This window comes from Budorcas taxicolor, chromosome 2 (genome assembly GCF_023091745.1).
Source record: "Budorcas taxicolor isolate Tak-1 chromosome 2, Takin1.1, whole genome shotgun sequence".
In the NCBI taxonomy this organism is placed as follows: Eukaryota; Metazoa; Chordata; class Mammalia; order Artiodactyla; family Bovidae; genus Budorcas; species Budorcas taxicolor.
In genome coordinates this window covers 83473495-83490036 of record NC_068911.1, presented here as the reverse complement: position 1 = coordinate 83490036, position 16542 = coordinate 83473495, and the positions used below count along the sequence as shown (strand labels likewise).

The window sequence follows — 16542 nt, the reverse complement described above, 5'->3', positions numbered from 1 at the left end:
CATGCCCCTAGTCATTTCTAAAATGAATTAAATAATCCACCTGTGTTCTTAACCCTATTTCCTGTCTCCTCTGGGACCTCACTTTAATCTGACAAGGCTTTACCTACTCTTTGTCTTCAACCTTCCCACCTTTATGCCTTGGTCTTCAAAAACATTCAAGTCTAGCTCATCTGAAAATAAAAAACAGTTCATCAAGCCAGTGATTAAACCCCTTTTATTTCCCTAATTATTAAAAAATTATACTATAAATGCATTTATAAAAGAGATTATTTATTTATTAATAAGTATTCTCTTATTTATAAAAAATTTTGTTACAAAAATTATGTGTTTAGAAGAGACATTACAGTGCAGTATATGCAGTTTTCTCAATGAGGTGTTATCACCTTCAAGAGGCCAAAAATTAGTTCTTGGGGGATGCCTCAAAAACATTCTACAATATTGCAATGGGTTCTGGCCCTCCAAAGCTTAGGGTTAGGGTCAGAAATACAAAGTAGTATTTCTTAGTATTTAAATTCTCTCTCTTCGGGGAGAGTTTTAAATTAATTTTTCTCCCAAGGAGTGGGCTCTGATAATGAGAAAGAGATCGGGAAGCACTGACGTCGAGGATCCAGACGACATCATGAGCCCACACCCTGAACCCACCACTACTTGGCTGGCTGTGTGGCCTTTGACAGGTTACTTAATCTCACTGTGTCTCAGTTTTCTTACCTAGAAAGTGGAGATATCAGCACCTAAATCATAAAGCTGCTTTTAAGTAAAGACTACGTGAGGTAATATAGGTAGTGCTATAAATGTCAGTCCACTCTTTCAACCAGTTGAGTCGTATACACGATAAATTGGCTAGGAAATCTGGACCCTGCCGACCTCTTCATCTCCTTCTACACCCCTCGCTCATGCTACTCTAGCCACCCTCCCATTCTTATCAGTCCCCAAAATGCCAGGCTTGCTTCCAATTTCAGATCTTGATTTTTCTGTTTTTACCATCTGGAATCTCTTCCCCCAGATTTTCTCATGGCTCACTCACTCTCTTACTTTATTCAGGTTACTGCTCAGATGTTACCTCTTAAAAGAGGTTTCCCTGACTTATATTCTCTTTTCTTTCCCTCTTTCCTTTAATTTTCTTTCTAGCATGCATGAGTACCTAAAATTACACATTTTTGTCTGTTTATTTTGTTGTGTGTGAACTGCAAGAGGATGGAACTCCCCTGGTTTAGTCACTATCGTATTCTTGGTGCCCAGAACGCTGTGAAAAGTAGTATTGATTGAGTACTGGACTCCAAAGATAGAGTGGTAAGTAAAAGAAATTCAGTCTTTGCTTTCATGGAACCTAAAATCTAGTGAGGGGTCAGACGTTAAACAAGAAAATATACATTAATGCTTAAGAAGTAACCACAATTACACAAGAGCCTGCTTTCCCAGATAGTCCAAAGCAACACAGTACAAGTCATAGATTCTGCATGGTCCAGATGAGACCCTCTGACAGGACTGCAGATCCTTCTTAGGACAGAGAGCTAGGACCTGACTTCTTGTAAAACTTCAGGCTGTACTAATGGCTACTCCCATTTTTGTGCTATCTGAAGGGCTATGAAACTAAAATGCTTAACTTGTCTTCTTGTTAAGAATTATTTTTATTTTTCATTTCTTAATGCTTTAGAGAGGTATAACAGACATACAGTGAAATGCATGTTTTAAGGTGTATGACTTGATAAATTTTGATGTTGTGTTACACAGGAAACTTTCACCAGGATCACAATAATCTATCATCCTTAAAAGTGCCTTTGTGTCCCTAATAGATAGCAAAATTAATTCATTAAAAATGGGCAAAAGGTATGAATAGGTCCTTTATCAAAGAATTTATGCAGATGACCAACAAGCACGTGAAAATTTGCTCAATATCATTAGTTATTTTTATTGTTGTTTAGTAGCTGCTGCTGCTGCTGCTGCTGCTAAGTCGCTTCAGTCGTGTCTGACTCTGTGCAACCCCATTGACGGAAGCCCACCAGGCTCCCCTGTCCCTGGGATTCTCCAGGCAAGAACACTGGAGTGGGTTGCCATTTCCTTCTCCATTGTGTGAGAATGAAAAGTGAAAGTGAAGTCGCTCAGTCGTGTCCAACTCCCAGAGATCCCATGGACTGCAGCCTACCAGGCTGCTCCGCCCATGGGATTCTCCAGGCAAGAGTACTGGAGTGGGGTGCCACTGCCTTCTCCGGTTTAATGGCTAGGAAAGCATAAATTAAAAAGCACAAATTGATGCAACTGCATGCCTAAAGGAAAGACAAACATTGAAAAGCCAAATGTTGTTGAATTTGGAGCAATTGAAACTCTCATATAGTAATGGTAGAAATATAAACTCTGTTGATATAACTTTTTTGAAAAATACTTTGGCAGTTTCTTAAAAGTTAAACATACCCTAGGCTTTTAAAGATGGGGTAGAGGCATTTAGTTGGCTCAATGGTAAAGAATCCACCTGTAAATGCAGGAGACACAGGTGACACAGATTTGATCCCTGGATCAGGAAGATCCAGTAGGAAATAGCAACCCACTCCAATATTCTTGCCTGGAAAATTCCATGGGCAGAGTAGCCTAGTGGGCTGCAGTCCATGGGGTCACAAAGAATTGGACACACCTGAACGACACACAACTGAGCAACTGAGTGACAGATTACACACACATGGAGAGGCATTTATAGTGTGCTTTATCTGTATCCTACGAGTCTGTGTATTTAATAAAGCCCATCCTTTTAGTAGGAAATGATCCTGTATATCCAGAAAAATATCTTTTAAACAGTCTAAACGCCTACAATTAAAGTTTAGATTTTATTCCATGTCTGATTAGACTGATGGCAAGAAGGGCAGCAAAAGTGAATAGGGAGCATTCATTCTAGGGAATTCTAGTGAATAGGGAGCGTTCTGTCTCCCAGCCCACAGCTTACCTACTACCAATTCTCCATATAGCCACTAGTTTTCTATTAAAAAACATGAGTGTATCACACTCTAACTTTAAAAAAGCTCCAAATGCTTCTATTCCCTGAAAGAAAAAATTTCTAAATCCCAACTTGACCTAAGAGCATATCGCAACCCAAGTGCAGCCAACAATCTGTGCCACATTTCTTGGCAATCCACTAGAGAATCCAGTTATTTCAAACAGTTATTCGGCCATGTCATTCTCAAGTCTTTCTCCCTTAGTGCTTTGAGGATGCTCTTTCCTCTGCTGGAATATTCTTCCTAAGTTTCCCCTTTCCTATCTGTAAGGTGAATTCACACTCAATCATTACCACCAGGAAGCCTTCCCAACCACCCTGATAAATTATTAATGGTGGCTTGTTTCACCTTTCCCATTTTAATATAAATATTTTCCTTTGCCACTGAACCAAGCATAGGTTTTGATCCATTCATATCAAACTCATTTGATACTCTAGTTAAGCATTTAGATTCCTGTGCCCTATATCCAAAGTCAAAATTGTTGAGAGTAGAAGATGAGAATCTGTGTCCCTGCCCATGAGATTTTTTGATGTGAAAAAAATTGAAAATCACTACATTAAACTGTGAGCTTTTTAGTTTTCCTAGAGTCTAGTGCATGGTTGATACTCAAAAAAACTTGCTCACTATATACGTGGTTACATATTCCACACGTATTTCAATCCCAGCATGTTACTATCTGAGCTTCTTTTTTTTCCAAACTATCATTGTTCTCCATACCTTTTCTGTCTGTATTAGTACAGCCTTTATCAGAGTCATCCTGAGCTATTTTCCTTTCTCCTCCAAATTGATAGTTAACCAATACCAATGGCTCTGTTAACTTAGTATCTGAGTTAAAAGTCTTGGGTTTATTCACAACCTGTTTCTTAGGGCAATTTTCCCCCTTCTGATAACTAGTACAGTTCTTTATCCAAGGTGGATACTCAATAGATGTCTTATTTTTAATTTATTAAATTTTTCTTAATCAAAATAAAATATTAAAAAATTTAAGTTGGTGAAGGACGTATGAAGCACAAATGTTGGCTAGACTCCACTCTTCAAATGTCTAAGCACAGTGTATTATCTTTCAACAGTAGAGGGCTTGCTTTCTTCGAACTTGGGCTAAATGGATTATGATTTGCCACCACTAACATGGGAAAATTTTTCAAGGACATATGTTGGGGGGAAGATCACAGCAGTCTTCATTCTCTGGGCTTTAGACGATGAGGCTGTTTGTTAACCAGCTTCCAAATCTTATAAAAGAGGACATATATCCTAAGCTTCTGTGGCTGCCAGTTGCAGTCATCCATCTTTACTGGAAGAATCAGTTAAATTATGATAAAATCATCATTTTTATATTTATGCTACCCATGGATTTTATAAAACTTCAGCTTTTAAATTATTGCTTTCAACTTTCTTTTTTTCATAAAATAAAATATTAAAAAATTTAAGTTGGTGAAGGACCTATGAAGCACAAATGTTGGCTAGACTCCGCTCTTCAAATATTAATGAAACCTGAGGTCTAAGCACAGTGTATTATCTTTCAACTGTTCACAAGACCATGTTATTTTCTTGAATACAATTTCTCTTTTTTCTAAAAAAGAAAAAAGAATTCTGAAGGAAAAAAATAAAAATAAATAAAATAAAATACAAAAGCAAGATGATATTTAATATTTAATTAAGTTTCCCATTCAAATTTCACAAGTGAATAATTTCTTCATCCCATGTCTTTAACTGGAATCTCTAAATTTAAATCTAAATTCAAATTCAGTGATGCATCTGTAGATTCTCATTATTCTGTAAAGAATACACATTTAAAGATACTTTCCTTTTATATCTTTTATAATTAAGGGTAAGCAATTGAGTAAATATTGTAAAAGTCAATAGCTATTCGTTATTGGGAATATACTTTACATAGTCAAAAAACATACAAATATTCTGAGAGAGTTACTTTAGATACAAATCCAGGGAACTGAAACCAGAACTTCTAATATTCCACATTCTGATTGGGGAAATTTGAGAACATAAATTTTGAAAAATGTTTATTGAACTCCTACTGATTATCAGTAAGAATGATTCAGAGATATTCACCATGGAAGCAGAAGAAAGGTACACAGATTCTACTCTAACTATATGTAGAACTGTCCTGCTAAATAGCTTATGATTTGGCCTAGGAGAACCCAGTGTCAGGCACTCAGTAAAGTCTCAATAAATGATAGCTATCAACATGATAATTCCTATAGCAAACAGATAGAGTTTAAGGACAGATTCTTCTACTGATATACTCACTTACAGAAGAAGAAACAAAAATATATATTTTTAATTTTTTACTATATAGGTGGACTCAAAATTAGAGAATTAGGGAACCCCCTTCAAAAGCCTCCCAAGGACCACTTCATAGCCCTAGGGTTTTAAAATAATACCCACTTGAATTAAGTATGTGCAGATCCTTGTGAAATTTGACCAGGTAAGTCTACCATTGGGGATGACAACCGAGTACCTAACCCACGTATATAATTAGCGCTCTTCTGGTAATATGGAAATTAATACAACTAGAGATGGGAAAACCAGACCACCTAACCAGCCTCTTAAGAAATCTGTATGCAGGCCAGGAAGCAACAGTTAGAACTGGACATGGAACAGACTGGTTCCAAATAGGAAAAGGAGTACGTCAAGGCTGTATATTGTCACCCTGCCTATTTAACTTCTATGCAGAGTACATCATGAGAAACGCTGGACTGGAAGAAACACAAGCTGGAATCAAGACTGCTGGGAGAAATAACAATAACCTCAGATATGCACATGACACCGCCTTATGGCAGAAAGTGAAGAGGAACTAAAAAAACCTCTTGATGAAAGTCAAAGAGGAGAGTGAAAAAGTTGGCTTAAAGCTCAACATTCAGAAAACTAAGATCATGGCATCCGGTCCCATCACTCCATGGGAAATAGATGGAGAAACAGTGGAAACAGTGGCAGACTTTATTTTGGGGGGCTCCAGAATCACTGCAGATGGTGATTGCAGCCATGAAATTAAAAGACGCTTACTCCTTGGAAGAAAAGTTATGACCAACCTAGATAGCATATTCAAAAGCAGAGACATTACTTTGCCGACTAAGGTCTGTCTAGTCAAGGCTATGGTTTTTCCAGTGGTCATGTATGGATGTGAGAGTTGGACTGTGAAGAAGGCTGAGCACTAAAGAATTGATGCTTTTGAACTGTGGTGTTAGAGAAGACTCTTGAGAGTCCCTTGGACTGCAAGGAGATCCAACCAGTCCATTCTGAAGGAGATCAGCCCTGGGATTTCTTTGGAAGGAATGATGCTAAAGCTGAAACTCCAGTACTTTGGCCACCTTATGGGAAGAGTTGACTCATTAGAAAAGACTCTGATGCTGGGAGGGATTGGGGGCAGGAGAAGAAGGGGATGACAGAGGATGAGATGGCTGGATGGCATCACTAACTCGATGAATGCGAGTCTGAGTGAACTCCAGGAGTTGGTGATGGACAGGGAGGCCTGGCGTGCTGTGATTCATGGGGTCACAAAGAGTCGGACACGACTGAGTGACTGAACTGAACTGAATTGAACTGAAGCAAAAAAAGAGAATCTTTTATTTATATGAAAGTTCATCTGTTGGATAAAGTGTATTTTGAGCACTCCTAAAGGTAAAAGTTGTTAATTTGTTTTCTGTTCTTTTCTATTCCTACTTTGTCATTGCTGTGAACATCATGGGAGTCCAGCTAAAAGGGGAAGAAAAAGAGGAGAAATGTATAGGTGGTGGGGACCACCAGTAGAGATTTTTTTACTAAGTTTCTGAAGATACTTAGTATTGAGTTTATGCTGCTGCTGCTGCTAAGTCGCTTCAGTCGTGTCCGACTCTGTGCGATCCCATAGACGGCAGCCCACCAGGCTCCCCCATCCCTGGGATTCTCCAGGCAAGAACACTGGAGTGGGGTGCCATTTCCTTCTCCAATATAGAGGGACTTATCATCAACTTCTGTCATCCTTAACAGATTCTCACTGACTCACTGGACGAAAGATGTGGAAAAGACTGGGAAGAAACCTTTAGAGAAGCTCTTTCAAGTGTAGCATATCAGTAGTCATGTGTATTAATAGTCAAATCAGTACTTGAGACAGGTCTATCATTCCACTCCTTCTTTTCTAGGAATTTCCCCAATGTTTCTTTCCTCTCATATACTCTTCATGTCTTATCCTGAATTCTATGTCAGGGGAAGAGGAAGACTAAGCCACAGTTAATAAGTAGCTTTACTTAGGGTAGATAAGCCAAGATTTTCCTTTAATTTTCTTAACATTTTTCTCTCCTATTGCAAGTAATTTATGTTTCAATTAATATGGACAGACTGGAGAAAGAGGAATAAATCATTGTTCTTAGATCAAATGAATACAGAAAACATAGGATATTTTTCAAGCAGTGTTTTAAACCTGTCAGACATAGTAAGGATGTAACAAGTGTTGACTTTTCATATAGGAGTTTGAGCAATTCCAGCTGCCGTTTGGGGTGGGGATATGGTTAGATAAGACTTAAATCTTGGAAAGTATTTTCAAAGTATTCTGTATTCATAGTTTTAAAATATGTAATGCAAGCCACTTATCCATGACACTGAAAAAAATTTTCCTACTTTATTTGGGAAGGTGGATCCTAAATAGTTGTGTTATGTTGCAAAGGTTCTATTCATGGTAGTTTTAAGGTCATTGGGGGCAGAAACAATATCACCTGCCTCATGCTTTGACTGTGTAGGGAGTTCTTAGTGAACAATTTTTTATCGATTCAATCCACAATAAAAGGAAAATAAGAACAGCAAGAAAAAAATAAAATGCTCAGATGTACTTGTCCTATCACCGAAGCCATGTTAGTCATCAGTCTTCTATTCAGGTTTTGTGGAGAAGGGGTGTGCTTTCTCCCACATGCACCCCACATTCCTATCACAACAAAGTATCAGCAACATTACTAATGGCAGTGACTATCACTTAGAGAGTACATTCAAATGACAAGAACTTTCATTTTCTCTAGTCTTTGCATTCATCTACAAAACAGAAATAAGTTCCTTTTGTATAGCTAAGTAAACACATAAAATGAGCTACCTTGCAGGCCGTGCAGCTAGAGAAGCAGTACTGTATAGTACTTAGGCACATGGACTGTAGCATCACATATTCATTCCAAATCCGACTACTGCCATCATTTTCTCACCTCTCTAAGTTTTTCTTTTTGCTACAAAGTGATGGCTAGAATCATATTTTTCCCATTGGATTGTTGTGAAGATTGAATAAAATACTCAATAGAAAGAGCTTAGCAAAGAGTTGGGGCATATGGGGTACACACATACACATAATCCTGACTTTCCAATCATGTTGTTGTTGTTGTTTAGTCACTAAGACATGTCCAACTCTTTGCAACCCCATGGACTGTAGCCCGCCAGGCTCCTCTGTCCATGGGACTATCCTGGCAGGAATACTAGAGTGGGTTGCCATTCCCTTCTTCAGGGGACCTTCCCTACCTAGGGATTGAACCCATGTCTCCTGCATTACAGGCAGATTCTTAACCACCAGGGAAGCCCAATCATGCTGGTTCTTAGAAATGCATGCTTCCCATAAGTACTATGACCATAAGTAATCTCTCTTCACTTCTATGTTTTTTTCTAATTCATCTGTTTTTCACCATCCAGCTAGCATTTCTTTTTCTGGAACACAGCATGAACAGAGATAATAATGTTCTTGTTTATCCTTCAAGTCTAAGGATAACTTCACCAAAAATCATCCCCAAAGAATCCAGGATATAGTTTTCTCATACTATTTACTCAGCGCTTTATGGTACTTATTACCTATCTATGTCCCCCACTAGACTGTGAGAGCTCAAAGATAAGAACTAGGTCCTTCTTACTCAATATCTTTCAACACTCAAAACAGGGCCTGAGTGATGGGAGAGACTCAACAAAAGGTTGGAAGGATGGGTAAATGGAGGCATGGATGCATGGAGGAAATGCCTAAGCCACCAACGGCTGCCATGGGTGCATTCCAAACTGGACAGTAGGCGCTGAGTGAAAAGAACAATCAGAGATTCAAGAAACACATTGCCGTGCCTGCATTTATCTGGTTCCTTCCCATGGGGTAAAATACAACCTTATTTTGTCTGTGAAAGACAATGTGTAAGTATAAAAAAATTCACAATCTTTCCTTCCTATAATCCCAAGTCTATGGGAGCCTAAGTTTATCTCAAAGCAGGGACACTATACTGCTCCTAAGACTGCAGTAATACGTGGCATCACCATCTGTAGATCATCCAGAGGCACTTGGAGAACAGCGCTCCTGGGCAGTGTCTCTCAAACTTTCGGGACAGCGTTTATTGCAGGTGAGGTTAAAATGCAGACTCTTGAAAAAGAACAGGTATATGCATATGTAGAACTGAATCACTTTGCTGCATCCCTGAAACTAACACAGCATTGTAAATCACATATACTCCAATATAAATCACCTATACTCTAATATAACATATAAATTAAACTTATAAAATGGCAGATTCTGATTGAATGGTTCTGGGGATGTATAGTTTTTATTAGGTTTTACTCTGTCTGGGAAAAATTTCACAAAAGTTGTGGGCAGTGTTCAAAAACCCAAAAAATTACAGTGAGGCATTTTATTCTAGGGCAACCAACTCCAGTATTCTTGCCTGGAGAATCCCCATAAACAGAGGAACCTGTCAGGCTACAGTCCATGGAGTCACAAAGAGTCAGACATGACTAAGCGCAGCACAGCACAGTGCTGCTCAATGTTGGCTGTACATTAGAAAGATGCGGGAAGCTTCTGAGAACACGGTGCAGACCAGTGGCCATCTTTACTCCTTCCCCGCATCGATCGATCAGAATTTGGGAAGATTTCTTCAGTGAGATTCCATTACAAAGCTGTGGGAACCAGGATTCTACCTACCAGTCCACCAGCGCCACTCAAGGGGCTGACCCAAATTTCTGATTCAGTCTGCAAACTGTTGCACCTGTGACAAGATAAGTACCCAAACTGAGTAAGAGTGTAGACATTTTACAGCAATGTGACAAATTAAGTTTATGTCTACTGAATCTAGCAATAAAATAGATGAATTTGCTTAAAACAAAAAGCTGACTTCCAAAGAAACATTTTGATTACCCGGCCCCAAAGAGGCATTCTGAGTAATCAAACACCATTCTCTGGTAAGGAGGATTGCCCGGATCCTTCTCTAAGCTGTTACCTCTCAAAGCTGAAACATGGAGGCCAATAACTGCTGGGGCAAATTGCTTGGAGAGCTGGGTACAACAGGGTTAATAAACAGGACTGTGGTAGGTGGGGTTACAAACCAGGAACACATGCCCTCCAAGTTAGATAGCTTTCTTTAATTGCTCTGAAAACAAACACACTCTCACATAACACGGAAGGTGAGAGCTGAATGAAGTTTTCTGGGTAATGGCTTGAAATGTTTTCCTTATGAGAAGTGGTGTTGAGTTACAGTGTGCAGACCAAGAACTGGGAGGAGAGAAGCCGCAGCCCCATCCGGGCCCCCACCTTTCCTGGGGCTTGTAGGGAGGTGGACGTGTGCTCGTGGAGATGAGATGAGTGATCTGTTGAACTGTCTGGTGGCTGGAATCGACTGCTCCCAGAGTGACCAAAGGGCAGTATCGAGCAGGGCTTCTCCAGGGGCCAGCTGAGCAGGCACGGATGCTCTGCTGTGAAATGCCACGCAGGCAGAGACTGACAAGCAGTAGGAGCTGAGCTCTCCCCTTGGACGGCTGCTTCCTGCTGTGTTCACAGGAGGGGGGCGCTTTCTGGCAACTTGGCTGCTGCAGCTACTGCTACTGCTACTACTTCAGCTCCCTCTCCACTCAAGGTAAGCAGGCTCAGAGGGAGGGCAGGCTGCAAGGGAAGCCTTTGTACCATGAACAAGATCCGAAAGTTTTTCCGAGGAAGTGGGAGAGTCCTGGCATTTATATTTGCAGCTTCTGTCATCTGGCTGCTCTTTGACATGGCAGCTCTCCGCCTCTCATTCAGCGAGATCAACACTCAGATCCTGAAGGAAGACATTGTTCGGAGGGAGCGGGTAGGGTTCAGAGTTCAGTCAGACCAGGTAAAGAGCCTTGACAGCAGCAGGACAGAGATGAAGCCCCCACCAAAGGGACACGGGAAGGGCATGTGGGGCAAAGAGAATTTTAGGAAGACTGAGGAGAGTAAGCTCAAGGTCGAGGATGATTTGGACCAAACCCAGAAGGAAAGAAAAGTACAGAACGCCCCGGGAAGAGGCAAGGTTGCACCTTTGTGGCATCCTGCATATAGGCAGACTCACCCAGTGACTTTTACCAAGTGGGAGACAGAGGGGCGAGACATCCGACCTGCAGTTTCCTCTCACCCCATGACACCAGAGCAAACGACAGCTCAGGGGCTTGAGAAAACTCCACTCATCGCAGCAAGGGGAACTCCACTGGCCAAAATATCTGTGCACACAGGACCTGTCAGTATGAACAAGCAGGGCCCGAAGAGCCATGGTCTCAACAGTGACACATCAAAGCAAGCAGCTGAGAGGTACCCGGATGTGACCACCAGTCTTAGTAGATCAAAGCAGCAGTACCAGGCAGGGGTAAATAAAAGGACCTACTCTGCCAGCCCACCAGTGCCAAGACCCAGGGAAGCCATAGCCTTAAATAAAACTGAGACTCAGAGCAAAGAACTGAATGCAAATAAACACAAAGCCAATAAGAACCTTACCTTTTCCAAGTTCATTGCCAATGCAGATCGCTTAAAGAAGCCATCTATTAATAAGATACAGTGGGGAGGCTTGCTGAAGGATGACGGAGGCAAGGTGGCTGATGGGAAGAAACTCAGTTTGTCCGAAAGCCATGTTGTAATTATAACCAAGGAGGAGGAGCTAAAGACAGACACCAAAGACGTCCCCAATTCCAACACCACAACTACATCTACTATAGTATCGGGCAAAAGCCAAGAGAAACACATTGGCATGAAGAGCAATGAGGCATCTTTCTCTTCACTTGCTCTACAGAGAGCAGCAGTATCTCAAACCAGTCAAGCCTTAACTCGGGGACAGGAGCTAGGAAGGACCAACTTAACTGCCAAGACCCGGCCTGCACGACTCAACCAAAGTCAGACAAAAGCCCTTTCACCTGAAGATGACGGAATGCACCGTGTGTTAAGAATTGATGTGACGCTTTCTCCAAGGGACCCCAAAGCTCCAGGTCAGTTTGGACGTCCAGTCGTTGTTCCCCACGGAAAAGAGAAGGAGGTGGAAAGAAGATGGAAAGAAGGAAACTTCAATGTCTACCTCAGTGATTTGATCCCAGTGGACAGAGCCATTGAAGACACGAGACCTGCTGGGTAAGATCCATTTCTCTTCTCTTTCCTCAGCCCCAGGTATTTTGGGTCTTATACAGAAAAGATTTATTTTTAGATAACTCTGTGTGATTTTTGGTTGCCTAGAGAGTTAGAGAAATAGTAATCACTAGGCAGAGTTCAGATAGTCTCCCATCCTCCCAGAGAAAAGTTCTGCCATCAGCAGACCCAATGAACTCTCTTTATTCCTTTACTTCTCTGAGACTTTGGCCCTCATCCCTGTTAGCTCATGGTTCTGTTCCCTTTTCTGTATTGAAAACCTACTAAAATGATGAGAGGAGCTCAATTCCTAATAAGGTGTGTATGAATGGTAGAGCTTAAAATGTAATTTCATTAAAACAGTGACAATGAAGTGAATTCTCAATTTTGGAACTTTTTATTACTAGCACGTTTGTCAGGAGTCTATTTGGAAAAGGGGCGTGGAAAAGGAGCCTTCTAGGCCTCTCTGGAATCATATTTTAAGCAGCAGAATTCTGCCTAATTGTGAGTAATGATTATCATAATAGCAAGTAAAGAAGTGACTCTACTCCCTAGAATTTAATAGCCTTTAGAGATGAGGATGGTAGATAGCTCAGGAGCTCGGTGATGCAGGAATAATAATGTCGGAAAAAGTCCATCAGCTAATAAGTAGCAAACACCTGCAAGACACACAAGAATATATTTTATATTTCTAGAGTTTCGCTATTTATGAAGCAACTGCATACAAATCACATGGACTTCATAAGAGCCCTACAAAGGAGGTGGCACATATTATGGGTTCAAATGAGAATACTCAGAGACTAAGTCGCTTTCCCAAAGTAATCGAGCTCTACTGCTGCCCAATGAGTCTTCATGAACCAGGTTTTAAAGAATTAAATTCCTGTAACAAAAAGGTAGATCACAGAACCTGATCTGATTAAAACATAGTTGGTTCCTGGCTCTTTTCAGCTCACTCATAAGTGAAGGTATGAGCCATATGTTATAGCCACATGTTTAATTCCCATTAATTGTTAATACAGCTCCATACATGCCTTGATATTCGATTCCTGAGCCAAACAATGTTTGCCAAGAAGTTGAAATTAGGGAGTGTTAAGATTCAGACTTACAATATGTAGTATGTAAATAATGCCCTTGTTTGGCCTCTGTAAAAGTAAACAACTCTTCTTTGTGATCTGGATATCAGTGTTACAAGGAAGAAGGCAGACAGAGATGTGCCTGCATTCATACTGCTAAGAAGGGCCTCGTTGTTGTGATGTTAATCATTTTCAGCTCTTAAATCACTGACAGATGTCTATCGGCCATGCATTAATCACCTGTTTAGAACAAGCACTCTGCCATTCATGTTCCTCTCCCTGGTGAAACTCACAACCTTGAGGAGAACTCAAATATACCTAACATCCCAAAATAAAAATGAAGAAACTGAGGCCCAATACAACTGAGGCTGTATTGTCTGTGTTCATAGAGCTAGTAATTGTAGAGAAATGATTAAAATACATGCTCAAAATTATGTTGTGCTACTGATTGCCCATCTTTTGCTAATTACTACTACAAAAAATCCCCCAAATTATGTTGGACCAGCTCTGATCTGAAATCCTGTATATCACATGTCAAATATATCACATATATTTATGATATACTATATCACTATATTGGGGCTTTGCATGTGGCACAGTGATAAAGAATCTGCCTGCCAACGCAGGAGACAGAAAAGGCAGGTTTGATCCCTAGGTCAGGAAGTTCCCTGGAGTAGGAAATGGCTACCCACTCCAGGATTCCTGCCTGGGAAATCTCATGGACAGAAGAGCCTGGTGGACATGGACATGGACAGAAGAGTCCATGGGGCCCCAAAGAGTCGGACACAGCTGAGCAACTGAACACACACACATATCACTAAATAACTACGTATATTCACTACATATGGCAAATTCACATATGCCAGTATACAGCATATACTATATATGCCACTATGAATGGCATATTACTATACATACCCTATGTAGCATATACTATATGGCCATATACTATCCATGGCAACTTTCAATACAAAATGCCAGGGAATGAAGTAGTAAAGTAGCTTTATTTTAATATCCCTTCTGTGGTCTGGCAGACTGCTCTGGAGCTTGGGGAAAAAAATCAGACACTGCACAGAAGTCCAGGCTTCAGTTCCAAACCGGAGAAAGGGCAATTATATGAGAGCCAAAGCAAGCAATAATGATGTTATCGTGCATGTGATTTATTGGAGGCTCAATGGCTTCCAGTGCTTGTTATTTTCTAAAATTTGATCTCTGGAAGCTAAGGGTTGCTGCCCAGGAAAGTCACAGGCAGGCTCTCTTTTCTGAAGGAGGCTGTCCCAACTGTAGGAGAAAGTGACACGTGTGCTTGAGAGCATGAGTCAGACAGCGTGTGGCCAGGGCCCCTCCCTCTTATCACACAACCTACCTTGGCTAAATATAGGTGCCCCTAGCAAGCTGCCTATCTGATGCTCTACTTTTCCAACAGGATGGAGGTGACAGTTTAACCAACAGGGATCCTATGTACAGAGTCCCTTTTGTGCCATTCTTTCAGGAAATAGAATAGATTCTTTTTCTTTTCTTTTATCCAAACACTGACTACAACTATGTGCAAATTATGTATTCAAATGGATAAAGGTTGGAAGAAAATATAAGCGAAAAACATTTGATTCTTCTGGTTGGCATGATTTAAAGTTTTCTTATTTTGATTTTGTTTTTTTTCCAGCTTTGCTCAAAAGGTATATGAGATGCTTGTAAGTACATACTTACAAGATTTTTTGAGATAATAATTTTTAAAAGTCTGCTTGGGGGAAATTGCTATAGAATATAGTAAGAATATATGTATGTGTGTGTGAAAGAGAAGAGGGGGAGAAGAGAAAAGAAAGAAAAAGAAAGAAATATATAAGAATGCAGAAGAACTGGGCTTAAAATTAGTTGCAGTAACAATCCACTGAAACCTTTAAAGTTTAAGAGATCTGGGGACTATCTCCTTTACTGCTTCTCTCATTTCCCCCAAATTTGTATCATAACTGGCTATTGAATATACATTGAATCAAAACAAGGATTAAGAACCATAGGTTTGCTAGTATGTTTGATTTAGTTGCCCCCTGGTAAGGATAATAAGTAGTTACTAGTTCTTAAGAATGATGATTTAACTGATATGCTAGGATGAGAGTAACATAGAGAAGAGAGAAGCAGGCTTTCTAGGACAACTTCTGCTCTTGTTCTAAAATCAGACTCTTTTTAAAACCTGCTCTTCCCTCCTTTTCTCCTGAGTCCCAAAGAACCATTCTAAGGTGTTGAGACGCAGTAATGGCCTTTTTCAAAAGCACAAACCCCTTTCTGTCATCAGCATTAGTTTACTGTCCTTTTTAGTGCCACCCAGATTTCTACCCCTTGCCCTGTGGCTATCACTTATGGTGTGTGCCAATCTCTCCAATGTGGGCCTTCAGCATAAGGATACTTAATCTCATGATCTTTTCCTACACATCAAGTCATTACTACCCACTGATGTTTTTCTTAACTGGTCCCTTCCACAGCTTCCTACTGTCCTCACCTTGCAGTCTTCACCATTTCTCCCCGAACATCTTATCCTGACATTGCTTAACATCTAACTGTATCTCATCTCCACCTGTACCGTGATTTGACTGTAAACTCTGTGCTTCAGGGACGAGGGAGCCTGGTGGGCTGCTGTCTATGGGGTCACACACAGATGGACACAACTGAAGCGACTTAGCAGCAACAGCAGCAGCTCTGTGCTTCAGTGACCCTTAATTCTCTTGTTGTTACTAAAACACTCCTTACTAAGTGCTCTTCAGTAGCCAGAGCCTTGAGAATCTGTTTCACCTTGTCAGTGAAATGCAAAGCTTCAGGAAGAAACTCTGTCACTTACTTCATTTTGTATCCCCTTAGCACAGAGCACCAGTGGTGAAGAACCCACCTGCCAGTGCAGGAGATAGGGGTCTGACCCCTAAGCTGGGAAGAGCCCCTGGAGGAGGAAATGGCAATGCACTCCAGCATTCTTGCCTGGGAAATCCCATGGACAGAAGGAACCTGGAGGGCTCCATCCACGGGTTCTCAAAATAGTCAGACACAACTTAGTGCCTAAACAACAACAGAACTGAGCACAGGGCTGGGCACTCAAAAGATTCAAGTTTATGCAATGTGGTTTTAAAGACAAGTTTCTCTTCAATGAATTTTGAAAATTGATGCTATTTCT

The 16542-nt window shown here is 40.6% G+C and overlaps 1 protein-coding gene across 1 annotated transcript in view; it reads left to right on the top strand.

The window, feature by feature from the left end:
- The first annotated feature begins 10870 nt into the window (after positions 1-10870).
- GALNT5 (polypeptide N-acetylgalactosaminyltransferase 5) overlaps positions 10871-16542 on the top strand; it is a 38765-nt gene continuing 33093 nt past the window's right edge. Inside the window, exon 1 of the mRNA XM_052636183.1 lies at positions 10871-12318. Within this exon, the coding sequence (XP_052492143.1) occupies positions 10871-12318 (1448 nt within the window). The remainder of the gene's footprint in view (positions 12319-16542) is intronic.